This window comes from Lithobates pipiens, unplaced genomic scaffold (genome assembly GCF_037356315.1).
Source record: "Lithobates pipiens isolate NorthernLeopardFrog02 unplaced genomic scaffold, aLitPip1_a1.2 Scaffold_13, whole genome shotgun sequence".
NCBI classification, from domain to species: domain Eukaryota; kingdom Metazoa; phylum Chordata; class Amphibia; order Anura; family Ranidae; genus Lithobates; species Lithobates pipiens.
Genome location: NW_027507718.1, coordinates 42657972 through 42685294, shown reverse-complemented (window position 1 = coordinate 42685294; position 27323 = coordinate 42657972). Strand labels below are relative to the sequence as shown.

Below are 27323 nucleotides of genomic sequence, written 5' to 3'. Positions count from 1 at the left end.
TAATGTAAACACAGGAGAGGAAGTGATGTATTCTCTCCTCCGTGTCGGTATTTTTCGTTCCGACACGGAGGAGAGCGGATCGGTGAGTTGCACCAACACTCTACACACACAGTAGAACATGCCAGGCACACTCACACCCCCCCTTTACCCCCCGATCACCCCCCCCAATTACCCCTGCCCCCCAGTCACAGTGACACCAATGTCATTTTTTTTTTTTTTTTTTTTGCATTGGTGTCATTTGTGACTGTAATAACTGTTAGGGCAGTTAGAGTTAGCCCCCTTTAGTTCTAATGTACCCCCCTAACCCCCCCAATAAAGGTTTAACCCCGTGATCACCCCCCGTCGCCAGTGTCACTAAGGCTGGGTTCACATTGCAGCGGTTTATGAGAACGAATGTGATTCGCACCGCACTGCAGTGCAAATCACATCCGATCTCTGTGCGATTCGAGTTCAGCCATTCGCCGCACCCGCCGCACCCGCCACACCCGCCGCACCCACCGCAAATTCGCACGGGACCCTTTTTTTGGCCCGCAGCAGAATCGGATCGCATGGGTGTTCACACCATGCGATCCGAGTTTGCAGATCGCACTGCGATATGCGAACTGATCTGGGGGTGTCAGTAACATTTCACTGACACTCCCAGCAGTTCGCATAGGGCAGTGTGAACTGCCGCCGGGAGGCATGCGATGCGGGAACCCGCCGCGGATTTGCGGCGTTTCCGCATCGCTCCAGTGTGAACCCAGCCTAATAAGCGATCATTTTTCTGATCGCCGTATTAGTGTCACAGGTGACGCTAGTTAGGCAGGTAGGTATTTAGGTTCGCCGCAGCTTTTTATAGCGCCAGGGACCCCCATATACTACCGCATAAAGCCCCCTGATTGCCCCCTAGTTAACCCTTTCACCAGTGATCACCATATAACTGTTACAGGTGACGCTGGTTGGTTAGTTATTTTTTATAGTTTCAGGGCACCCGCCATTTATTACCTAATAAAGGTTTAACCCCCTGATCACCCGGCGGGTGTCATTTGTGACTAATAACTGTTAGGGCAGTTAGGGTTAGCCCCCTTTAGTTCTAAGGTACCCCCCTAACCCCCCCAATAAAGGTTTAACCCCGTGATCACCCCCCGTCGCCAGTGTCACTAAGGCTGGGTTCACATTGCAGCGGTTTATGAGAACGGATGTGATTCGCACCGCACTGCAGTGCAAATCACATCCGATCTCTGTGCGATTCGAGTTCAGCCATTCGCCGCACCCGCCGCACCCGCCGCAAATTCGCACGGGACCCTTTTTTTGGCCCGCAGCAGAATCGGATCGCATGGGTGTTCACACCATGCGATCCGAGTTTGCAGATCGCACTGCGATATGCGAACTGATCTGGGGGTGTCAGTAACATTTCACTGACACTCCCAGCAGTTCGCATAGGGCAGTGTGAACTGCCGCCGGGAGGCATGCGATGCGGGAACCCGCCGCGCATTCGTGGCGTTCCCGCATCGCTCCAGTGTGAACCCAGCCTAATAAGCGATCGTTTTTCTGATCGCTGTATTAGTGTCACAGGTGACGCTAGTTAGGCAGGTAGGTATTTAGGTTCGCCGCAGCTTTTTATAGCGCCAGGGACCCCCATATACTACCGCATAAAGCCCCCTGATTGCCCCCTAGTTAACCCTTTCACCAGTGATCACCATATAACTGTTACAGGTGACGCTGGTTGGTTAGTTATTTTTTTATAGTTTCAGGGCACCCGCCATTTATTACCTAGTCTCACTAGTGTACCCCTAAATTTAGGGGTGTCTACTTTCCAAAATGGGGTCATTTGGGGGGGGTTTGTGCCATCTTGGCATTTTATGGCCTTCAAAACTGTAACGCCCTTAGAAAGCCTGAAGGCGGTGCTTGGTTTTCGGGGCCCCGTACGCGGCTAGGCTCCCAAAAAGTCCCACATATGTGGTATCCCCGTACTCAGGAGAAGCAGCAGAATTTATTTTGGGGTGTCATTTCACATATGCCCATGGCATGTGTGAGCAATATATCATTTAGTGACAACTTTGTGAAAAAAAAAAAAAAAAAAAAAAGTTTGTAATTTTCCCGCAACTTGTGGCAAAATATAAAATATTCCATGAACTCAACATGCCTCTCAGCAAATAGCTTGGGGTGTCTACTTTCTAAAATGGGGTCATTTGTGGGGGTTTTGTGCCATCTTGGCATTTTATGGCCTTCAAAACTGTAATAGGTAATGAGAAGTGAACTCAAAAATGTACGCCCTTAGAAAGCCTGAAGGCGGTGCTTGGTTTTCGGGGCCCCGTACGCGGCTAGGCTCCCAAAAAGTCCCACATATGTGGTATCCCCGTACTCAGGAGAAGCAGCAGAATTTATTTTGGGGTGTTATTTCACATACGCCCATAGCATGTGTGAGCAATATATCATTTAGTGACAACTTTGTGTAAAAAAAAAAAAAAATTTTTTTTTTTGTCATTATTCAATCGCTTGAGGCAAAAAAATAAAATATTCAATGGGCTCAACATGCCTCTTATCAATTTCCTTAGGGGGTCTACTTTCCAAAATGGGGTCATTTGGGGGGGTTTTGTACTGCCCTGCCATTTTAGCACCTCAAGAAATGAGATAGGCAGTCGTAAACTAAAAGCTGCGTAAATTGCAGAAAACGTACCTTAGTTTGTAGATGTGACAACTTTTGCGCAAACCAATAAATATACAATTATTGACTTTTTTTTTACCAAAGACATGTAGCTGAATACATTTTGGCCTAAATGTATGACTAAAATTGAGTTTATTGGATTTTTCTAATAACAAAAAGTAGAAAATATCATTTTTTTTCAAAATTTGCGGTCTTTTTACGTTTATATCGCAAAAAATAAAAATCGCAGAGGCAATCAAATACCATCAAAAGAAAGCTCTATTTGTGGGAAGAAAAGGACGCAAATTTTGTTTGGGTACAACATTGCACGACCGCGCAATTACCAGTTAAAGCAGCGCAGTGCCAAAGTGTAAAAAGACCTCTGGTCATTTACCAGCAAAATGGTCCGGTCTGAAAGTGGTTAAACAATATGTGAATTTAATTTTTACAGACCTATAAATTTCAGTGTCTTTTTACTGCAAAATAACACTTTTCATTCTAACTGATACTGTTTGAAATAGAAGGCCTTGGTTACAGGTTGAATGTTAAGTTATCACCCCGAACATATATATATTAAAGGTGGTGTTGCAAAGTTATTCAGAAACAGAATGGGACCCCTCATTTCCCATATAAATATTGACTAATAGTGGGAGCTCTTCTGTATAGATAATGTCTTTACAGTTGCACATAAGCATCAACATCAATTACACATGAACATTACCCAAGTTGCAATTTAGACTTTTTTTGCTTGTAGGCACCAACATAATCACAATTTTTTATTTTTTTTCCCAACAAACCTCTACTAGTTAAACGCTATCATTTAGGTTAAAACAAAAGGGGAAAGGGGGGTAATAGGGGCGGGGGACTTTATATGAAATGCACCACTCAGGGTAGGCTGGGATATTAGTTATAGTACATAAAATGTCCTGTAGTGCCAGAAATGGGCATAGGGCAGTATTTAATAAAATATATTTAATTAAGTCAATACTATGGTACACAGTAGATAAAACATGATGCATGCAGTATATTAATTAGATCAATGGTACAAAAATATAAAATAAAATAAATCAAATAAAACATAATTAGTACATAGTCTCATGATCAAATATAACATACAGTATTTCATAATAAAAGATTAATACCATAATAAAAAAATGTCTCACATAAAGATAACCGTCAGCAGTATGCCCAAAATGGACACAGACATAATGAACATATTATAATAGAAGATTAAGTCAATATCTCAGCCCTTTGATAAAAACCCATGATATACTTATGGATACTGTGACATAGCAGCAAATATGACAGCTCGACGCGTTTCGTGGCATTATATCCACTCATCAGGAGCAGCTGGTTGGGAATATCTGTAATGGGTTATATATAGGTAATTAATAAAAATTAAATTGATAGAGGAAAAGAGGGAACAACATCTGTAGTCCTAACACTCTTACTTAATGATTATATGGTATACTTGTAGAAGCAGGTACATGGTGAAAAAACGAGGGTTTTTTTTTTTGATCAGGTATATCGGGGGGTAATGAACCTGCTGGTGATATACCCTAGGACAGTGATGGCGACCCTTGACCCACCCCCCTAGATATTTTAGAACTACATTTCCCATAATGCTCATGCATTCTGCAGTGTAGTTGAGCATCATGGGACATGTAGTTCCAAAACATCTGGGGTGCCAAGGTTCGCCATCACTGCCCTAAGATTTGCCTCTCCCGCTGCCTGGCCACATTGTTTTGTTTTTCTTATTTTGCAATCATCTGAAATTAATACCCCAACTTTTTTTATTTTTCTGAATTTCTGACCAACTCACTGTAGCAATCCGGTACTCTGAAATGTGTGGTTAGACTAGTATTTTGTCCAATTTTTCACCTTTTCATAATACTGGCTGTTTTATACAATGTTCCAGCTACATTGGTGTCATAACAGAACTTATGCTGCCACATGAGATGGACTTCAGTGGAAAAGATGTCAGTGGTGTTTTGTTTCAATATCCTGATACAAATGGAAAAGTGGAAGACTTCACTCAGCTAGTTGACAGAGCACACCAAAATGGAGTAAGAGCAATTGCTATGTAGTGAGATCCACTATGCTTTTTTTATTATTTTTTTTTTTTTTTTACATGGATGAAGAATATGGACCAATAAATAGATTGTTGGACCTGATGCTTAGGCTAAGAGGTAAAATGGGGGGAGTAGTTTTACCTCGTAATAAGAATGCTGACTGATTTGGAGCTAGTTTTATAGGCACATCTAAGGGAGAGTAAAAATATTCTTAGTTTTCTTGATTATAAGGCCGCGTACACACGCGGGGACTGTTCGCCCAACTTTGTCCGTCAAACAGTTTCGGCAAACAGTCCGCTCAAAATTAGCATGGACGGACATGGCCACACACGACGAACGAACAGTTTGCTGAAACCGTGCGCGATGACGTGAACGGCACGTACGACGGGACGAAAAATACGACGTCCTATACACTGCATTATAACTTTCGGCGTGTAAATCCTTTCTGAGCATGCGCGGAACTTAGTTTGACGAACAAGCCTACACACGAGGGGACTGTTCGCTGAAACAAAGTTTCAGCGGACACTTTTTCGGAATTTCCGAAAAACCTTGTTCAGCGGACTGTTCGCTGAAACTGTCCGCTGAAAGCCCACACACGAGCGGACTGTTTGCCGAAACACTGTTCAGCGGACAAAGTTGGGCGAACAGTCCCCGCGTGTGTACGCGGCCTAATACATTTAAAGACCTATAAGCCAGCTAGTAAAATGTTAATTACAAAAAATTTTGAAAATAATTATGGGAGACAAGTCACATAGTTGACATGATGCTTATGTGAACAGTTGTTAATGGCTCTTACTTTTCTATCAGACATTGGCTTGCTCTGCAACTGACCTTCTGGCATTGTGCATCCTGAGACCTCCTGGAGAGTTTGGGGTGGATATAGCTCTGGGAAGCTCTCAAAGATTTGGTGTGCCACTCGGTTATGGAGGACCACATGCAGCTTTCTTTGCTGTGAGGGAGAATCTAATTCGCATGATGCCTGGAAGGATGGTTGGTGTGACAAGGTATGTCAGTTTATACTTGATTACAAAGCTTTGAGTGTGAACAAGCCTACTATATTCTAATACATTTAGCCATGTTGGGACATGGGTAAAAATGTAAGCGCAAGTTCATTTATTTTCATGATGCATGAAAGGCCCAGGTTTTCGCAGGAAAGCTAAAGACTTGCTGTAATGTTATTTGTTGGCTCTGATAGCCTTGTACATTTATACAATCAACTTTAAATTTATCAAAACTATGTAATGTGAGGACTTAAAATATACAATCCATTTGTACACAATCTGGCAGGCCCTTGTGCTACACAGTTGTTAGAGCTGAAGGAAATTGTACAGATGGATCATACCGTGTGTGTGGTTGTGAGCATTTAGCATACTGAATGATTTACAACTCTCTCTCCTATTCTGGTGCTGGCTATAAACTTTTTAATTCCCTGTCCCTTTCTGTCCCTAACTGGTAACCTGTAAAGGCTTATAAAGCATTGCCTAGGAAGATTTAGTATGGCACTGTTCCACAAGTGTGCGCACTTTAAAACTGACATGTTTGGCATCTATTTACTCAGCGTAACATCTTTAATATTTTACCACAATTGACTATTGTGTTTTTGTGCATTAAAATGCAATATTCAAAGTGTGTGTGTGTGTTTGTTTTTTTTTTTTTTTTCTCCCAAAAAACTTCTGTTGGAAAAACTGCTGCACAAATACTGTGTGACATAAAAAAAAAAAGCAATACCCACCATTTTATTTTCTAGGTCTTCTGCTTAATTATATAATGTTTAGGGGTCCTATGTAACTTTCTAGCAAAAATATGTGAGAAGTGTCAGAATTGGTCTGGAGATTAAGTGGTTAAAGTAGTCGTCCAGTTGCTTGCTCATGGGAATGCAAAGACTGTTTTTTAGTCTTCCGAATGTTAGCCAACAGTAAAGCCCATACACATGGGCAGAACATCTGCCGGTTAAAAAAAAAAAAAAAAAAAAAATGGCTGACATTCTGCCTGTGTGTATGTCGGTCTGTACGACAGAAGCCGGCCCTTCAACATCTGTCTGTATGACAGAAGCCGGCTGAAAAACCATCGGGTGGCCGACTCCCGATCAGCACTCTTAGCCGATAGCAGAGAGAGCTAATCAAAGTGTTCCGGTGCAGGGGAGGGGGCATCCCCCTGTCGGAACACAACAGCTCAGCGGAGGAGGTTGGTGGAGTAACATTGCATGGTTAGTATATCGGCTTTGACCAGAGCCGACTGTTTTTTTTTTTTTTTTTCCCATGCACCCCGTGGGGTTGCACAAAAAAAACTGTAGTGTGTACCCAGCTTAACCTTGAGTGCCTAAAACCCAAGTGTATTACAGGCAACTGATTTCATTTACCTCTTCACTGTATGAAATCTTTTGATGATCATAGAATCAACTGAGCTGCTAACCTTCGAGCGAGTGCTTTCTCCCTGTGCCCAGTACAGGTATATTTACAGTATGCACAGTTCTATCTGTATCACAGGACATTTGCAAATTCTCATGAGAAATTCATGTACATATAAACATGGTCTACATGTTGAGTACAGTTCTACAGAGCTCTTTATTACACTGTATTATCACTATTAATCCACAAGAATTTTAGGTTACACTGCCTGTAAAACATAATGGGATTCTTACAAAAATGCATGTTGGAAGTAATGCTTTTAGTTTTGGCTTCTTCGCCCAAATTCAGCAGTCACAATGCCTCATTCTTGAATACTGCAAAGATTTAATTACTGCGAGGCAACCCAGGTTGTTGGACGATTCTAACTTCTTACATACTCTTCTTAAATGGGGCCTATTAAGAGGCAGATTACACATTTTTCATTCATTCGTGGACCTCCACTGAGGGACTTGTGTGTTCATATGAATAGCAGTTCTTCCCTCACAGCCAGTAATTGGATTAAAAATTATAGGGCATGGTGGTTGCTGGCTGAGGAGACCTTGACAGTTTCACTAATAACCAGAATAATAAGGCCCTAAGGGCAAACTGACAATGATATTGCTTACATCCTATTTTTACTTTAACCACTTAAGGACTGCCACATGGCAATGTACGTCGGCAGAATGGCACCGACAGGCACAAGCACGTACATGTACGTGCTTGCCTTCCAGCGGGTGGGGGTCCGATCAGACCCCCTCCCGCTGGCTGTGGTGGTCCGTTTTGCTTCAGGATCGATCCGGGATGAGGGGATGGCCGTTGGTTTCTGGCCATCCCCTCTCGATCGCTCCTGGCGAATGAGAAGCTTCCCCCACCTGTGTAGTGTAAACACAGGCAGGGAGGAAGTGATATCATTCTCCTCGGGGCGGTCTTTTTGACCGGACTGTGAGGAGAACACAATAGTAAGTGCACTAACACTATACTGACATGTACAGTGGTGTGAAAAAGTGTTTGCCCCCTTCCTCATTTCCTGTTCCTTTGCATGTTTGTCACACTTAAGTGTTTCGGAACATCAAACCAATTTAAACAATAGTCAAGGACAACACAAGTAAACACAAAATGCAATTTGTAAATGAAGGTGTTTATTATTAAAGGTGAAAAAAAAATCCAAACCATCATGGCCCTGTGTGAAAAAGTGATTGCCCCCCTTGTTAAAACATACTATAACTGTGGTTGTCCACACCTGAGTTCAATTTCTCTAGCCACACCCAGGCCTGATTATTGCCACACCTGTTCACAATCAAGGCATCACTTAAATAGGAGCTGCTTGACACAGTAAGGTCCACCAGAAGATCCTTAAAAGCTAAACATCATGCTGAGACCCAAAGAAATTCAGGAACAATTGAGAAAGAAAGTAATTGAGATCTATCAGTCTGGAAAGGGTTATAAAGCCATTTCCAAAGCTTTGGGAATCCAGCGAACCACAGTGAAAGCCATTATCCACAAATGGCGAAGACATGGAACAGTGGTGAACCTTCCCAGGAGTGGCCGGCCGCCCAAAATTACCCCAAGAGCGCAGCGACGACTCATCCAAGAGGTCACAAAAGACCCCACAACAACGTCCAAGGAACTGCAGGCCTCACTTGCCTCAGTTAAGGTCAGCGTTCATGCCTCCACCATCAGGAAAAGACTGGGCAAAAATGGCCTGCATGGCAGAGTTCCAAGGAGAAAACCACTGCTGAGCAAAAAGAACATCAAAGCTCGTCTCAATTTCTCCACAACACATCTTGATGATCCCCAAGACTTTTGGGACAACATTCTGTGGACCGATGAGACGAAAGTGGAACTCTTTGGAAGGTGTGTGTCCAAGTATATCTGGCGTAGAAGGAACACTGCATTTCATAAAAAGAACATTATACCAACAGTAAAATATGGTGGTGGTAGTGTGATGGTCTGGGACTGTTTTGCTGCTTCAGGACCTGAAGACTTGCCGTGATAAAAGGAACTATAAATTCTGCTGTCTACCAAGAGATCCTGAAGGAGAATGTCCGACCATCTGTTCGTGTACTCAAGCTGAAACGAACTTGGGTTCTGCAGCAGGACAATGATCCTAAACACACCAGCAAGTCCACCACCGAATGGCTGAAGAAAAACAAAATGAAGACTTTGGAGTGGCCTAGCCAAAGTCCTGACCTGAATCCTATTGAGATGTTGTGGTATGACCTTAAAAAGGCCGTTCATGCTCGAAAACCCTCTAATGTAACTGAATTAGGACAATTCTGCAAAGATGAGTGGGCCAAAATTCCTCCAGGACGCTGTAAAAGCCTCATTGCACGTTATCGCAAACGCTTGGTTTCAGTTGTTGCTGCTAAGGGTGGCCCAATCAGTTATTAGGTTTAGGGGGCAATCACTTTTTCACACAGGGCCATGATGGTTTGGATTTTTTTTCACCTTTAATAATAAACACCTTCATTTACAAATTGCATTTTGTGTTTACTTGTGTTGTCCTTGACTATTGTTTAAATTGGTTTGATGTTCCGAAACACTTAAGTTTGACAAACATGCAAAGGAACAGGAAATGAGGAAGGGGGCAAACACTTTTTCACACCACTGTAGGTACACATAGGTACACAAATCCCCCCTCCCCCCCCCCCCCCTCTCCCAGTCACAGTGTCACTGATTGCAGTGATCATTTATTTACTGATCACTGCATTTAGTGTCAGTTGTGACAATAAAAACTGTCAGGGCAGTTAGTGTTAGGTCCAGGGTAGCCCCCTACCCCCCCCCCTCAATAAAGGTTTAACCCCCTGATTGCCCCTAGAGTTAACCCTTTCACCCCTTTTGCCAATGTCACTAAGCGATCATTTTTATGATCGCTGCATTAGTGTCACTGGTGCTGCTAGGTAGCTAGTTTATTTTTTTTAGGTTCCCCGTCAGGTTTTTATATAGCGTCAGGGACCCCCATATACTACCCAATAATGGTTTTAAACCCCTGATTGCCCCTAGTTAACCCTTTCACCAGTGATCACCGTATAAGTGTTACGGGTGACTCTGGTTAGTTAGTTTGCTTTTATAGCATCAGGGCACCCACCAATTATTACCCAATAAAGGTTGATCACCCGGCGGGTGATATCAATTAGGTTTTAGGGTCAGGGTCTGCGTCGCCCCAGGCAGCGCTAGGTTAGTGCCAGTACCGCTAACGCCCACGTGCAAAGCATACACCTCCCGTAGTGGTATAGTATCTGAACAGATCAATATCTGATCTGATCAGATCTATACTAGCGTCCCCAGCAGTTTAGGGTTCCAAAAAAACGCATTGTTAGCAGGATCAGCCCAGATACCTGCTAGCACCTGCGTTTTGCCCCTCTGCCCAGCTCACCCAAGTGCAGTATTGATTGATCGATAAATCACTGTCACTTACAAAACACTAAACACATAACTGCAGCGTTCGCAGAGTCAGGCCTGATCCCTGCGATCGCTAACAGTTTTTTTTTTTTTTTTGGTAGCGTTTTATATTTAAATCCTGAAGGCAGTGCTTGGTTTTCGGGGTCCCGACGTGGCTAGGCTCCCAAAAAGTCCCCCACATGTGGTATCACCGTACTCGGGAGAAGCAGCAGAATTTATTTTGGGGTGTAATTTCACTTATGCCTATAGCATGTGTGAGCAATATATCATTTAGTGACAACTTTGTGCAAAAATAAATTTGTAATATTCCTGCAACTTGTGGCAAAATATAAAATATTTTATGGACTCAACATGCCTCTCAGTAAATAGCTTGGGGTGTCTACTTTCCAAAATGGGGTCATTTGGGGGGTTGTGTTCTATTTTGGCATTTTATGGCCTTCGAAACTGTGATAGGTAGTGAGGAGTGAAATCAAAAATTTGCACCCTTAGAAATCCTGAAGGCAGTGATTGGTTTTCGGGGTCCTGTACACAGCTAGACTCCCAAAAAGTCCCACATGTGGTATCCTCGTACTCAGGAGAAGCAGCAGAATATATTTTGGGGTGCAATTCCACATATAACTATGGCATGTGTGAACAATATATCATTTAGTGACAACTTTTTGTAAACTTCTTCTTTTTTTTTTTTTTTTTTTTGTGTCATTATTCAATCACTTGGGACAAAAAAAAGAAGAAAAAATTCAATGGGCTCAACATGCCCCTCAGCAATTTCCTTGGGGTGTCTTTCCAAAATGGGGTCATTTGGGGGAGGGTTTTGTACTGCCCTGCCATTTTAGCACCTCAAGAAATGAATTAAAAGCTGTGTAAATTCCACAAAATGTACTCTAGTTTGTAGACGCTATAACTTTTGCGCAAACCAATAAATATACGCTTGTTGACATTTTTTTTTACTAAAGACATGTGGCTGAATACATTTTGGCCTAAATGTATGACTAAAATTTTAGTTCATTCGATTTTTTTCTTATAACAAAAAGTAGAAAATATATTTCCCCCCCCCATTTTCATTATTTTTTTTTTTTTTTTTTTTTTTCCTTTTTATATCGCAGAGGCAATCAAATACCATCAAAAGAAAGCTCTATTTGTGGGAAGAAAAGGACGCAAATTTTGTTTGGGTACAACATTGCATGACCGCGCAATTACCAGTTAAAGCAGTGAAGTGCGAAATTGTAAAAAGACCTCTGGTCCTTTGGCTGACAATTGGTCTGGGGCTGAAGTGGTTAAAGCCTAGACTATTATACTCTATTGCTTTAAAATGGTGCTTGTGTCGTTCATCTTCTGGCCATCAAATTAAATTTGCATAGGTAAACTAAACAAAACCCAACTAATCTAAATAAATGTGTGTGGTATGTATGTATATAAAACAATTATATAGTGTGTGTGTGGGGGGGGGGGGGGGGGGGGGAATTATATATAATATATATACCGTATTTGCCGGCGTATAAGGCGACCCCCTAATTGTCCAGCTAAAACGTTGGTTTTGACATATGCTCGCCCTATAAGACGACCCCCTTTCGACTAGTGCTGTGGTGGTAAATACCTCATGTGCCTGGCAAAATACACTGATGGAGGGTAGGGTGCCAGATGGAGGGTCGGGTGCTTTAAAACCAAATCTCCGGTGTTGAATGGCGAGGTGGCCGTGGAGGGAAGAGGAGCCGAGGGGTAGCCGCATTCATACTGTATACAGTATTACAGTGTACCGCGCCAAGCCAATCACGGCAAGCGATGTATTCTATTAATGAATACAAAGCCTGCACGGATTGGCTTTGAGATTCAGAGAGGCGCGGGCTGATGATATTACAGCCTCTGCCAATCCGAGCAGGCTTTGTATTCATTAATAGAATACATCGCTCGCCGTGATTGGCACAGGTTGGAACATCATCAACCCATGCCTCTCTGAATCTCAAAGCCAATCCGCGCAGGCTTTGTATTCAGTAAAAGAATACATTGCTCGCCATGATTGGCTCGGCGCGGACATTAATGCTGACATCCATGTACCGGCGTATAAGACGACCCCCGATATTTGGGGGATTTTTTAAAGTATAAAAAGTCGTCTTAAACGCCGGAAAATACGATATATAATATTTATTTTGTGTATGTATGTCATCTACTAATCTTCAGCTTTATATCATTGAATTATTCTATGATTTATTGGTTCTGCTAAGAGTTGAGGGAGAGTAGCGTGTGTTTTTTATTTTTTAATTTTAATTTTTTTTTTATGCATCATTCTTGTTTCTGTCTTCTCTTTAGGGATGCTACTGGAAAGGAAGTTTATCGACTCGCACTACAGACCAGAGAGCAACACATCCGAAGGGATAAAGCCACAAGCAACATCTGCACAGCACAGGTAACGCCAGTTCTTAGACATGTACCAAGTGCCAGGGTTATGTTTGAATTATTTCATTGCCTATGAGAAAATCAATTTCTATGGCTTATCTTTTATCTCATACAAATTACTTGGATATCCAAAGTTTCCCAATTTTTTTAAGGACCCCTGGGGTATTTAGAGCTTTATTAACAAAAAAAAATAGTATAAAAAAACTTTACATCTTTACTGTGATAACAAAATCTGAAAGTGTTAACATTGCTAGCCAGCATAATTAAATTGTATTTCCAATATTTACAAAAAAAACTTTTGGGTGCATTTTTTTTTATTATGCATATAAAAAGCCACACATTCGCACCTAAACTGTTCCATACAGTGTGGCCCCTACTGTAATCTGTAGGAGCACAGAATGTATTTAACAATGCATTAATTGAAGAGCAAACTTTCCTGAAGGTTAAACTCATCTCTCCTTAAAAGCGCAGTGACCTGCTAGAACCAGACTTGCTAAAAGCAGCTACACCTCTTGCATAGGTGTGCACCTAGGATTGGCTTATCCCAAGAGTACACACATAACACACATAAGAAATTTCAGTATAATGAATCTCACGAAATTTGTCACTTTAGTAGGCTAACCCGTAAGACCCCTTTCACACTGGGGCGTTTTTCAAGCTTTTTTTCGTTTTTTCTGGTGCTTTAGCGGTAAAAAAAAAAGGCCTGTAAAGCGCTTGAAAGAAGCCTCATCTGCAGTCCCAATGTGAAAGGCCAAGTGCTTTAAAGTGGTTGTAAACCCTTATAACATACTTTGACCTACAGGTAAGCCTAGATTAAGGCTTACCTGTAGGTCCAAGAAATATCTCCTAAACCTACACGGCACGCAGCACCATCAACGGCGAATATGGGATTGCAGTTGCAGCTTCTTTCAGGTGCTTTACAGGCGCTTTTTTAAAAGCTAAAGCACCTGAAAAACGCTCCAGTGTGAAAGGGATCTCAGTGTGAAAGCACTCGGGCTTTTACATTGGGATTGCAGTTGCAGCTTCTTTCAAGCGCTTTACAGACGCTTTTTTTTTTAATTTTTTATTTATTTATTTTTTTATGCTAAAGCGCCTGAAAAACGCCCATGTGAAAGGGGTCTAAAGGGTAACTGCAGCCTATGATCATCTTTTGTGAGATTCCCATGCACTGCTTGTTCCCAGAGACACAACCGCACATAAATAGGGAAATCTTTTGAAAATTAGGGGAAATGCCACCAATGGGGACAAAGAAAGCAAAACAAAAAAGGTTACGACCTTTCTCTACTCCCTTCTACATCCTTTATAATGTCAGGTATTTTCTCATGTTTGAATTTTCCTCTGGGGATATTGGAAATGAGATGCACACCCAGTAAAAAGTGTGAATCTTTTGTGATGCATTTTTGTATTTATTAGAGAAGTGGATTTTGTAATAAAAAAATAAAAAACATAATAGTATGTATGTATATAATTTTATTATAAAAAAAAAAATGTATTAATTTTTGCAGGCTCTGCTGGCAAACATGGCTGCTATGTTCTGTGTCTACCATGGTCCAAATGGCCTAAAACATATAGCACGAAGAGTTCACAATGCCACGTTGATACTTGCAGAAGGTATGTTTTAGAGGGGTTTTCCTGCAATAATTGGTTATGTTCAACAAAACGTACTAATGTAGTAGGCATTCCAGGTTGCAGTTTTTTATTTTTTTTTTGTGTCTGTCTTCCTCTCCCAGTGACAACTGTTCCCCTGATTCCTATGATTGTTTCACAGGGAAAGGAAGTTAGGGAAAATCTTCCTGTTGAAAGCCACATACTGCAGTTAAAATCTGACTCCACCCCATGTATACAAAATATTTTTTTCCTTTGTGCCGGGTTTTAACTATATTAATTGTTAAAATGCTTAATAGATTACACTACACTGTTTTGTTCAGGCTAAAAACACATGGAAACTGACTGAGCTGGTCATTAAGAACATTTTCAGCTAGTACCTGTTAATCTTTTCAAAAATGCAGTGTCCATGTTACTTCCTAGAAACTGAAAAAGCACAAACCTGTATCATGAGTACCAGTCACATAAATCCACCATGTAATGTATATGAATAAAGGCAGACATGTTAGACATGTTTGTGACAAACATGACTGCTCCCATAGATAGGACGGAGAAATGATTGTAGGCAAGAAGGAACAGGAAGTGTGTTTGTAGGATCACTGGGTAACCTTAAAGGATAGCTGGATAATACAGGTAGCTGTAGCATGGTTCTTTTTTTTTTTTTTTTTTTTTTTTTATGTGTGTAAGGGAGCCTCCATGTTTTGTCGCCTTTTCTACCTACCAGGGTTCAGGGCAAAAAGTAAAACAAATTTTTGCACCAAGTGAAGTGCTTGAGATAAGTTGTTTCAGCTTCATGATTTTTGTATTACGGAATTGGAAACTTCACATAAAGAATGGCAAGTTTGTGTGTATGTTTCCCATTTTCAGTTCTTTACCCTTTTTAAAACAACCCTGGCTTTTATACATGCAGAGCAAAGCAGCAGGTTTACTTTAATGGCATCCTTACCAGCAGCACATATCCACTTCATTGCCCAGTCGTTTGGCCACAGGGAGTGAATAAAATGACTAGTACTTCTGGGCATGCAAATCCATTTTCTCCCAAATAGAGTCTCTTGGTGATTGGTCTCTGCCCCATGAAGGTAGGGATAAGATAACCCTCAGCTCAAGTTTGTTTTGCATAGGGTAGGGAATTGTATCGGATATTTGTGGGGGGTTTTTTTCTTGGCTAAATCTACTCACTTCCTGGTACAATCAAGATATAGGGGGAAATATCCTAATTAAATGGAAAAGCATTTCCTTTTGAAGATTTTCTCTCCTGTCTCAGTAACTACTTTAAAATGTATACTTCCCATCGCTCTCCCCAGCATGACAGAGGTTCTAAATTCTATCCAAAATGGAAAATAAAACAAACTTTAAATTAACACTTGGGTTTGTTTTTAGCTTTGTGTCGACCGCTTTTATCATTTTTATTCTAGGTCTAAAAAGAGCTGGCCATCAGTTACATGATGAGATGTTTTTTGACACATTGAAGATACATTGTGGATGTCCAGTTAAAGAGGTTCTGGATCGTGCTGCACAGCGCCAGATAAATTTGCGTGTTTATAGTGATGGTTCAGTAAGTAATCCTATCTTCCAATAGAATACTTTTTTTGTTTTATGATTAAGGGCCGGTTCACACTGCAGGCGAGGCGAGGCGACTCCGACTTGCCTCGCCGCGACCTGCAGCGGCCTCGGCGGCGACTTGCAAATGACTTCTGTATAGAAGTCAATGCAAGTCGCCCCGAGGTCGCCCGAAAGTAGTACAGGAACCTTTTTTTCTGAGTCGGAGCGACTCGAGTCGCTCCTCTCAGAACGGTTCCATTGTACAGAACGGGGGCGACTTGCGGGAGCGAGGCGAGTCGTGTCGCCTCGCATCGCCCGCTGTGTGAACCGGCCCTTATACTGTTTACTCTACAAAAGCCAAATGGGGTAAATGAACAGAGTTTCTATTCTGCCCATTTGCCAGTGTCTGTAGGAATCACATGCAGCCTTATTCATTAGCGTTTATTACTCCAAAATGTCATATTCCTGATATGTCTATTGTACTATGTAGTTATGTCAAAAAGTATCCTGTTCTCTTTGTATTGCTGCTTTTGTGCGACATACCTGGTGATCCTGCCAGTCGTCCTGCTTTCCTATTTCAAGCTGACCGTGCTAGGCATAGAAGCATATCCCTCTCAGCATGGTCAGTCTTTTCAGCTATGCAGGGATGGTTCACATAGTTTAATGCAGAGTACTGTGCAAAGTGCAATAATCAATACCCACCCATACAGTTTTAGTTACCGGTAAATACCAGTCCATTAAGGGATTATCTGCAGTAATGAAAAAAAAAATTGCAAAGCTTTAAACTGGTTTTAATAGTTTGTATATTGTTTCACAGCTTGGAGTGTCTATTGATGAGACTGTTAAGGAGAAAGATCTTGATGACCTGTTGTGGGTGTTTGGCTGTGAATCCTCAGCAGTAAGTCTAACCCAAAATGGCTTCTTTATCTGTTAATTTTCCGATTTAAGTGGACCTTCCATTTAATTTAAACTAGATATGACTCAGCAGAGCATCATTACCAAATCTCCTCATATTTTAACTTAAAAAGTACCTCTTGCCCAAAAAAAAAAATAGCTGCTAATGTATTATGGGCATTTAACATCCCTGGGGACTGCAGAAAGTGTTTCCATCATACAGTTCCTGTCTGACTGATATGCATAGAGGCAAGGGAAAATGTTGTGCAGAACTACAAAAGGGATGCAGAATCGCCATATGAACTGAGCAGATATGGCTGCCCTTGTATACATATTGTAAGGCACTGGTAGACAGTGTGTAGTGATACTAAAGTGGTCTTTTGGTGGGAATAAGAATAAGCCTCCTTTCCTACGTCCACATATTACCTGGTAGCCAGACTTCATTTTAAGGGTCAGCTGCCTTTGGGGCCTGAAGCGACCTGAGCTTTGTTCGTGATTTGGACAATCAGATTTTCTCATATCGTCTTCCAGGACAGCCTTTGAGATATAGGGCTCCTCCCTCCGGGACAGGAAACACGTCAAGCCAATTAAATAAAAGGTGTGGTCCTCCAGGCCCTCCTCAGTTTTTGTGTTTCCTGCCGGACGGGAAGGAGCACGTTTGGAACTGGTAAGGGGAGCTCCTTCTCAGGGGTTTTGCCTGGGGAGAGCACCTTGATGGACCTGACCCTTAGCACCCCTCGGTCCGTACGAAGGGAGGAGAGGGTAGCTTTCAGTCCCCGCTGCCATTTAAAACGTTCGGAGAGAACGGGACCCCGATGCGCGGCAATCTCCCCCTCTGAGCGCTAACCGCTAGTACCTGTCGGTCGGATGGCGGCGGGAGACGTTCGTTCCGACCGGCGTCCGCGTACTGTGAGCGGTGCGTTCGTAAGGAACGCACGGCGTCGGGGCGGGGACTTTGCGTTCTGGCGTACGGAAGTGGGAGAGACGCACTTCCGCCGGATTCGCGTCATCAGGGGGCGCCGCAGGACCTGTTCCAGTCCTTTGGGCGCGGCGGTGTGACTACAGGGTTGCCTGGAGCGGTGTGAAGGCTCAGAGACTGAGTGAGACACAGGAACCATGGAGAGTGCAGTTGTGCAGGTGGACTCCGGTTCAACAGGCTCCAGTACCTCTCAGGTAAGCTTGGTGAGGGCAGACCAGGACTTACACTGGGGGGTGGGGGGTCACTCTGACCTATAGTACCTTCCCGGGGTGGAGAACCTGCTGGTGAAGGGGGGCACTTCCTAGGCGGACCCTAGAAGCACAGTGGTGTGGTCAGGGGTGGTATTTTAATGGGACCCTGTTTTTCTTTGTTGGTAGGTTAAACAGGACAGAGCCCAGATACCTTTGCCCAGAAGGAAATGTGCCGTGTGTGGGCTAAGTTAGGCACCGGTTGGGGGAAGCCGCTTGCCCGGATTGTGTCAGTAGACTGGTGAAAGAGGACTCGGTGGCAGCTTGTCACAATGTTTTAACATCCGTAAAGGATGAAATTGCATCCACTTTCCAGTCATTTAAAAGCATGATGGATAGGGTGCAGGGTCCCTCTGTCTCTTTACCCAGGGCTGTGAGTTTGCCTTCCTTATCCGAACCAAGTCAGGTGGATAGGGAGAGGTTACCCAGGTCATTAGCCTCCTCTAGAACAGAGTCTACTTCTGAATCTGAGGGGGAGGAAGAGGCCATTAGATCTGCCAGATACAAGCTGTCTTTGGATGAGGTGGGTGACCTCCTCAAGGCTATATATGACACTTTGGAGATCAACAGGTCCAGCTTTCAAAACACGACATGATGTATCAAGGGTCGATTGTAATGAAAGACAGGGTATTCCCCGTCCATAGGTCGCTAGTGGAGGCGATTCTGCTGGAGTGGGAACAACCGGAAAAAAGGCAATTTTTTTCAAGTAGCCTTAAAAAGAGGTTCCCTTTTGAGTCGGATGCGGTGCATCCCTGGAACAAGGTTCCCAAATTAGATGCTCCCTTGGCTAAGGTCTCTAAGACGACAGATTTGGCCTTTGATGATATGGGTTCACTCAGGGATCCTACGTATAAGAGGGGAGATGTGCTGCTTAAGAGAGCCTGAGGATGCCTCTTCCAGCGGGCTTAAACCTGCCCTAGCAGCTACCTGTGTGGCCAGAAACTTGGAGTGTTGGCTTACACAGTTACAATCGCATATTTCTGCGGGTACTTCTAGGCAGCAGCTGTTGAAGTCCCTTCCGCTACTGTTTAAGGCTGTGGGCTTTTTAGCTGATGCCTCTGCAGAATCAGTCAAACTGGCTGCTAGATCTGCAGCACTAGTGAACGTTGCCAGAAGGGCCGTTTGGCTTAAAACCTGGTCAGGAGACACCGCTTCAAAATTGAGGTTATGTGGATTACCCTTTTCAGGGGACCATTTGTTCGGGCCCGGCCTGCAAGAGGCGTTAGAGCGCACGCAGGATAGGAAGAAAGCTTTCCCAGAAAGGAAAGAGACCAGAAGGGAAGTGCCTTTTTCGAAGCCCCAGGCAGCAGAACCTACAGGAACGGGAGGTTCGCCCCAAAAAGCATTGGCAAGGGAAGGGGCAAAGGAGGAATCTTATTCAGTCCTCCTCAACCCTCCCCTAAAACACAGTGACTCCTGCGTCCCGGTGGGAGGAAGACTGGGGAAGTTCCTCCCACACTGGGAAGCTTCAACCGAAAGTCCGTTCATTCGAGATATAATAAGGAACGGCTACAGGTTGGAGTTTGGTTCAGTTCCCCTCCCAAATTTTCAAGTAACAAGGTTACCAAGGGACCAAGAGAAAGCAGAGGCTTTGGCTCTTCTTCTGGGGGATCTGGTGGACCAAGAAGGAATGGCGCAGGTGCCTCAGGAGGAGCGAGGCTTGGGGGTTTACTCCCACGTATTTGTGGTAAAGTAACCTTTGGGAAAGTTCAGGTTAATACTGAATCTCCGCCCCCTAAACAGATTCATAAAATACAAGCGGTTCCGGATGGGGTCAATCTTCTCGGTAACCAAGTTCCTGTTTCAGGGCTGTCACATGGCCACAGTGGATCTCAGGGATGCATATTGGCATATCCCGATTCATCTGGAATCTCAGAGATTTCTCAGGTTGGCGGTGAGGTTGAACACGGGTGTGTTACACCTCCAGTCTCGAGCTCTCCCCTTCGGGCTTTCAGCCTCACCAAGAATCTTTACAAAGGTTTTGGCAGAGGCACTGGCCCCATTAAGGCTCAAGGCTATAACAGTGATCCCATATCTGGACGATCTACTGTTCATAGCCCAGTCGGCCCAACAGCTGCAGAGGGACATACAGGAGGCCTTGGTTTTTCTGCGCTCACTGGGGTGGCTGATAAACCAGGAAAAATCCCAGCTGACCCCCTCACAGGAGGTCCTGTATTTAGGATACAGGATTTCTTCGATGGAAATGAGGGTATTCCTTCCGGAGGAGAAGATCTGCAAGCTAGAGCAGGCGGTAGCCCAGCTTCAATCTGGTCGGGAAGCCCAGATCAGGGAGGTTATGAGAGTCCTGGGGTTGATGACATCATGCTTTCCAGCGGTGGTCTGGGCAAGGCATCATCAGCGCCCTTTACAGAGACTCATGCTCCGTTATTGGGATGGCAGGCAGGAGAGTCTGGATCAGGTTATGCCCCTATCCTCAGCAGTCAGGAGGTCTCTTTGGTGGTGGCGGGCCCAGGTCAACCTAGACAGGGGTCTCCCCTGGTCCCCACAAGCTACGGTGGTGGTCACGACCGATGCCAGTACGCTGGGTTGGGGTGCCCACCTAGAGGGAAGCTTAGCCCAGGGTTCCTGGTCGAACCTAGAGACAGGTCGTTCCTCAAACCAGAAGGAACTTCTGGCAGTTTGGAAGGCTATAGAAACCTTCCAGTCCCAGTTACATGGCAGGGATCTGCAAGTTCGCTCAGACAATGTGGCAGCAGTAGCCTACCTGGACAAGCAAGGGGGAACCAAAAGCCCTGCACTCCAGGTAATTGCGGACAGAAGCTTCTGCTGGGCAGAGAAGAACTTGTCCGCAATATCAGCCATTCACCTAAAGGGAACTCAGAATTTACTGGCCGACTTTCTCAGTCGCCAGAAGATAGGTCAGGACAAGTGGTCCCTCAACAAGGAAGTGTTCGAGGAGATTGTCATGCTGGGGAAGGCCAGAAATAGACCCATTTGCAACAGAAGGCAACAGGAAGGTGACGCACTTTTTTTCGGTTCACCCACAGGATCGGGCCAGGGGGATAGACGCCCTTGCCAATCCATGGCTGTTCGGCCTGTGTTATGCCTTTCCTCCCGTAAGGATGGTGGCGGAGGTCCTGCAGAAGTTCAGTTCGGAGACTACGGACCTCATTTTAGTAGCTCCTTTTTGGCCAAGGAGACCCTGGTTTGCCAGCATAAAGAGATTGGCCGTCCATCCTCCGCTGTTTCTACCAGTCAGGGAGGATTTACTTTCCCAGGGGCCGATCCGGTGTCCTCAGATAGAGAGGCTCAAGCTTGCGGCCTGGTATCTGAGGAACAAATCTTAAGGTCACAGGGTTTCTCAGAGTGATTATGACCTTGTTAGAATGCCGTAAACCAGTTGCTAGGGCAATTTACGCCAAGGTAGGAAAGAGGTTTAATTCCTGGTTGCGAGAACAGGGAATTGCAAGCCCCGGGGTCCCGGCAGTCCTGGACTTTCTACAAGCAGGGGTAGAGCTGGGCCTATCTATCAGCACTCTAAAGGTACAGGTGGCGGCCTTAAGCGTTTTCCTTCAGTCCTCCCTTCAGCAGAATCCATTTGTCAGGAACTTCTTCAAGGCTCTGTCTAGATCCAGGCCTGTCAGAATGAAGACCTGTCCTACCTGGGATTTGGCCTTGGTTCTTAGGGCTTTGACCCAAGACCCATTTGAACCATTAGAGGGAGCATCACTTAAGTGGATGGTACTAAAGATTGTGTTTTTGATAGCGATCACGTCAGCTAGAAGGGTCAGTGATCGGCAGGCACTCTCGGTCAGAGAGCCATTTTTGTTAATCTTAGAGGACAGGGTAGTACTTGAGACTGACCCTAGTTTTCTTCCTAAAGTGGTGTCCACTCTTCATAGGACACAGGATATTATTTTGCCAACTTTTTTCTCAACCTCAGACGAGGCGAGATCTTTAAGTTTGTTAGACGTCAGGAGAAGTCTATTAATTTTTCTAGAAGCCACTAGGGTCTTCAGGAAGTCAGACTCGCTTTTTGTTAATTTTTCGGGCGCAAGGGCTGCAAGGCGTCCAAAGCGTCTATCGCCAGGTGGATACGGATGGCGATAGTTAAAGCCTATGAGTTAGAGGGGAAGCAGGCACCCTTAGTTAAGGCACACTCTACAAGGGCGGTTTCCACATCGTGGGCAGAGAGGGCTGGAGCCTCTCCGGAGGAGATCTGCAAAGCAGCAACGTGGTCCAGCTACTCAACGTTTGCAAGACATTACCGTCTGGATTTATGGTCTGATAAAGAACAGACTTTTGGACGTAAGGTCCTCCAGGCAGTGATCCCGCCCTGACAAGGTGAGCTCCTTGCTTATCTCAGGCTGTCCTGGAAGACGATATGAGAAAACCGAAGTTAGACTTACCGGTAACTCTTTTTCTAGGAGTCTTCCAGGACAGCCTGGCTTCCCACCCAAAGTTGTTTAAATTGGACTAAGTGGTGAGGATGTGTGTTATGTCTTTCAGAGCCTCCCGGCGGTTCTTGGAGTAAAACTGAGGAGGGCCTGGAGGACCACACCTTTTATTTAATTGGCTTGACGTGTTTCCTGTCCCGGAGGGAGGAGCCCTATATCTCAAAGGCTGTCCTGGAAGACTCCTAGAAAAAGAGTTACCGGTAAGTCTAACTCCGGTTTTTGCTTTTAATCTATATACTTGCTCTACCAAGCTGTCCTGCATTATTCCTGGGTGTTGGTGTGCATGTATGTTTTATTGCTGCCAATGCCAGTCTGCCTCCCCCCCCCCCCTTAAAATATATACAAGCTAATACAGATTAATGTTTTTAATATTTTCCAGATGCACATGTGTCTGAGAATTATGAGTAGTTATTTTTTTAACAATTTCCATGTTTATTTTTAACTAATGATAACTATTTGTGTAAACAAACGAAAATTCGCTATAGTCATTTTGCTTTTTGGACTATAATGAATTTAACAAATATTCTCTATCAAGCACTTGCTTTCTTATGGGAATCTTCACATTGCTTGCCCCTCCCATCATTATTTAGGTTCTTGGCAGTTGGTATGATTCCTACCGAGTGCCCTGCTACAAGTGTGTGTTGAACCAAGTGATATGGTTTAAGATTAGGGGAGGGCAAGGTATGTTGGGCTCAATGCTACCTGCATTTTTGGATCTCTGTCCATAATGGTACCCCCCAATTTCCCCTGTGAATGGTTGAACCCCCTGGGAGACACTGCATTACAGCTAAAATGTAAATAGTGAATGAAGCATAACATGAAGAAGACTTGCATAATGGCTGTGTACAGATGATATCAGTATCGATAGTTTAGTTTAGTTTAGATTTGTCAAATTCTAAAATGTACCATTCAGAATAGCTCACATCAAAAAACTATGCAAGGCTGAAAATGTAAAGCTTAACAATCGCCTTAAGTCTTGTGGCTTAGTATACCATTTCCTTTTACATCATTCTTCTTCTGTGGGGATTTTGACACTTCTACATTTCTTATGCAGGAATTGGTTGCGGAAAACATGAATGAAGAAAATAAAGGCATCTTAGCCACTGCTTTTAAGAGGACTAGCAAGTTCCTAGCACACACCGTTTTTAACAGGTGAATGCATATCTGAGGATAGCAACATTTCTGAAGCCAGAACTACAAATATCCGCTTTCTAATTCTGCTTTCTGTTCCCTAGTTACCATTCAGAAACCAACATTGTCCGCTACATGAAACGGCTGGAGAACAAAGATATTTCTCTTGTGCATAGCATGATTCCTCTGGGCTCCTGTACCATGAAGCTGAACAGTTCATCTGAGCTTACAGTAAGGGAACACCACTCTCTGGTATATTCTTACCAATGTCAGCACCAGATTAGATTTGGCTTGAGGGGAGAACTAAAAGCAAAACTTTATTTCTTTTTTTTTTTTTTTTTTTTTTTTTTTTTTTCAATAGACTAAGGGAGTGTTATAACTCTCTCGTAATGTATTTATTTTTGCCATTTGGGAGGCTTCCTTTCACTTTCTATCCCATAGCCAAAACAGGAAGTGAGACCAAATCCCTCTACAGTGAGGGAAACCCTGGGGCTGTTGCCATGATCACCAGTGAGGGGGTTAATCTTCTTAACAGGAGCACAGACAGAAATAAAAATCTGGCAAGTGTTCTAATCCACCTCTACGCTCTCCAAAACTGAAACCAAAAAAAGGATTTTCCCTTAGTTTACTATGAAGAGCACAAATGTATATTATCTATATCTCATTATTTGAGCCCTGCCCAGCCCACACTCCCCTGCACTTTCCTGCTGTGTACCCTTTTTTTTTTTTTGTAATACTAAACATTAAACCTCTAATCTTTTTATATCTGTAATGCCTTAATCCTAAGAAAAAGGCAACAAAAATATTTAGTGCATCTCTTTGTGAATTGGGTCCCTGGAGGAAGTCACATCTGCTGAATCATTTGCAGGCATGAATGAATTTGCAGTTTCCTTGAGGATAACATTAGTTACAGTCTGGTAACAATGTAACCGGTTTGCTCCAAGTCTGATTAGTGTACAGGTTTGTGCATTTTTCATGTTTCTAAAGAAAACTTGTGTATTGTTTTTTTTTGTAGCCAATTACATGGCTGGAATTTGCCAACATCCATCCATTTGTGCCCCTGGACCAGGCTCAGGGTTATCAACAGCTCTTCAGAGAACTGGAGAAGGATCTGTGTGAAATCACTGGATATGACAACATCTCATTCCAGCCAAACAGGTGAGACTATAGTGCAGTTAAATTAAGGAGAGCTATTGTGACAGGTTACCCATTTTATTCTTTAAAAAAAAAAAAAAAAAAAAAAAGGTAGCGGTACGTGCCAACACTTCAGATTTTAAATGTACTTCTAGGTTTGCAAAATATAACTAACTATACAATCTGTATTTTATTAACAATCACCTGCATAACTGTGGCTTATGAAGTTCTTCTGTATATTCAGTGGTGCACAGGGTGAATATGCTGGCCTGGCTGCCATCAAGGCTTACCTGAATGGAAAAGGTGAACACCATCGCACAGTGAGTATAATTATAGTAAAGTGAAACTTTTATGAAATTTATACTAATATGAGGCTGTAGCAACATGCAGGTCAGGATGGCAGATACACCTTTTGTGACATAGTTTGGTGTGTCTACGCGTACTTTGTAAATTGCTTCAAGCTCCCTTTGGCTCCTCATATTTAATTAAAGGTATCTATATACGCTGATCAGCCATAACATTATGCCAACTCACCATAACCTGTTGAAGCATGCACTCCAGTAGACCTCTGAAGGTAGGCCTTGGTATGACACCAAGCTGTCAGTAGCTGGTCTTTTAATCCCCAGAGATGCTTGATTGGATTGTGATCTGGGAATTTGGAGGCCAAGTATACACCTTGAACTTGTTTCCTCAAACCATTCTTGAATTCATCAGACCAGGCCACCACCTTCCATTGCTCTGTGGTCCAATTCTGATGCTCACATGCTCATTATAAGCATATTTGGCTGTGGACACGGGTCAGCATGGGCACCCTGACCAGTCTGAAGCTGTGCAGCCGCATACATAACTAATTGCAAGGCACTGTGTGTTCTGACACCTTTCTATTGGAGCCAATTTTTTTTACCTTTTCAGCAATCTGAGCTACAGTAGCTTTTTTTTATTGGTTTGGACTACACAGACCAGCCTTCACTCTTGTGCATCAGTGAACCTTGCCAACCCATGACCTTGTCGCTGATTCACCAGTTCCCTTCCTTGAATCACTTTTGCTAGGTCATAACTGCTGCAGACTGCTAACATTCCACAAGAGCCCCAGTTGTGGAGATGCTCTGACCTGTCATATAGCCATTACAATTTGGCCCTTGTGACAGTCTCTCAAATCCTTACGCTTGTCATTTATTTTCTGCTTTCAACACATAAGCTTCAGGGATAATGTGCTCACTTGCTGCCTAACATATCTAACCCACGTTCAAATGCCATTGTAACAAGATAATCCGTGTTATTCACTTTACCTGTCAGTGGCCGGAATACATTCTATCTATCTATCTATCAATCTCTCTCTATCGACCTTTCCTGCATTTGTAAAGAAATAAAAAATGTGATTGCCCCCAAATTATCAACGATTATTCTATGACATGTGCTACTTTGTTGGGCAGTTTTAGATTTCTTATTCTGCAGTAATAGTAAAGAAAAAATCTTTTTGTAGGTCTGTCTAATTCCAAAGTCTGCACATGGAACCAACCCGGCAAGTGCTCAGATGGCGGGAATGAAAATTCAGCCTGTAGAAGTAGATAAAGACGGAAGCATTGATTTAGCACATCTGAGAGCCATGGTAAGTAACATGGTGCATAAAGGAAGCCTTTGTATAAGTAATAGAGCTTTATGCCGGCTGTTCTTTAATGAGTACAAGTGTTGCATTATAATTCACCTCAGTCTCTTGACTGTAAGGATGCTATAGATTATTTTGGTGGTGATAATGTGATTAAATGTATGATAATGCAGTGGTGCATTGGCTATTCATAAAGCAGTAGTAAAGTCTGCTTTATGACTTTTACCTACAGGTTAGCCTATAGTAACTGTACCTACAGGTAAGCCTTATTATCTCCTAAACATGTATAGTTTAGGAGATATTCAAATTTTTTTAGCGGCTGGTGACATCACCGACCCATGCACACTGTACTACAAAAGGATGGCACACTCGAGTTTGCTGTGCCAGGAGTGAGGTCATTGTGGCCTGGCCATTCACAAGGCCAGAGAGCGCGAAGCCGAAGGGGAAAACCGGGTGAAGATGGAAGTGCTAACATTGGTGACAGCCCCGCCGCTGGAGGGCTTCATTTTTAGGGCAAATCTGTCATAATGTGCTAGTATGCGGTGCGTACCACACATTATTGCTTAAACTACCCGGGACCCACTTTTTTTTTTTTTTTTTTTCTAGGACTTTACTGCTTCCCCCTTTTTAAGAATTTTGTACTTGAATATCTATATCATTGGCACAAGTTCACTTAAAGCGGTTATCTTTTACATATGCAAATATTTAATGGCTGAATACCCCAATCCTATATCTAGTTATTTCTATACAGCAGTTAGTCCAACTCCAAAGAAATCTTTAGGCCCCTTTCACACTGGGGCAGTCGGTGTGTCCGTGGTAAAGTGCCTCAATTTTTAGCGGCTCTTTACTGCCAAGTTCGCGCTGCTATTCGGCTGCTAGCGGGTGCTT

General features: G+C 43.4%; 1 protein-coding gene across 1 annotated transcript in view; it reads left to right on the top strand.

Annotated features, from left to right (window-relative positions):
• The window catches only part of GLDC (glycine decarboxylase), a 75461-nt gene that overhangs the window by 30583 nt on the left and 17555 nt on the right, over nucleotides 1–27323 (top strand). The window contains exons 6-16 of the mRNA XM_077475056.1: nucleotides 4545–4692; nucleotides 5506–5702; nucleotides 12792–12888; nucleotides 14384–14489; nucleotides 15899–16038; nucleotides 16843–16923; nucleotides 23619–23716; nucleotides 23800–23926; nucleotides 24711–24853; nucleotides 25074–25149; nucleotides 26313–26438. Coding sequence (XP_077331182.1) covers nucleotides 4545–4692; nucleotides 5506–5702; nucleotides 12792–12888; nucleotides 14384–14489; nucleotides 15899–16038; nucleotides 16843–16923; nucleotides 23619–23716; nucleotides 23800–23926; nucleotides 24711–24853; nucleotides 25074–25149; nucleotides 26313–26438 — 1339 coding nt within the window. The remainder of the gene's footprint in view (nucleotides 1–4544; nucleotides 4693–5505; nucleotides 5703–12791; nucleotides 12889–14383; nucleotides 14490–15898; nucleotides 16039–16842; nucleotides 16924–23618; nucleotides 23717–23799; nucleotides 23927–24710; nucleotides 24854–25073; nucleotides 25150–26312; nucleotides 26439–27323) is intronic.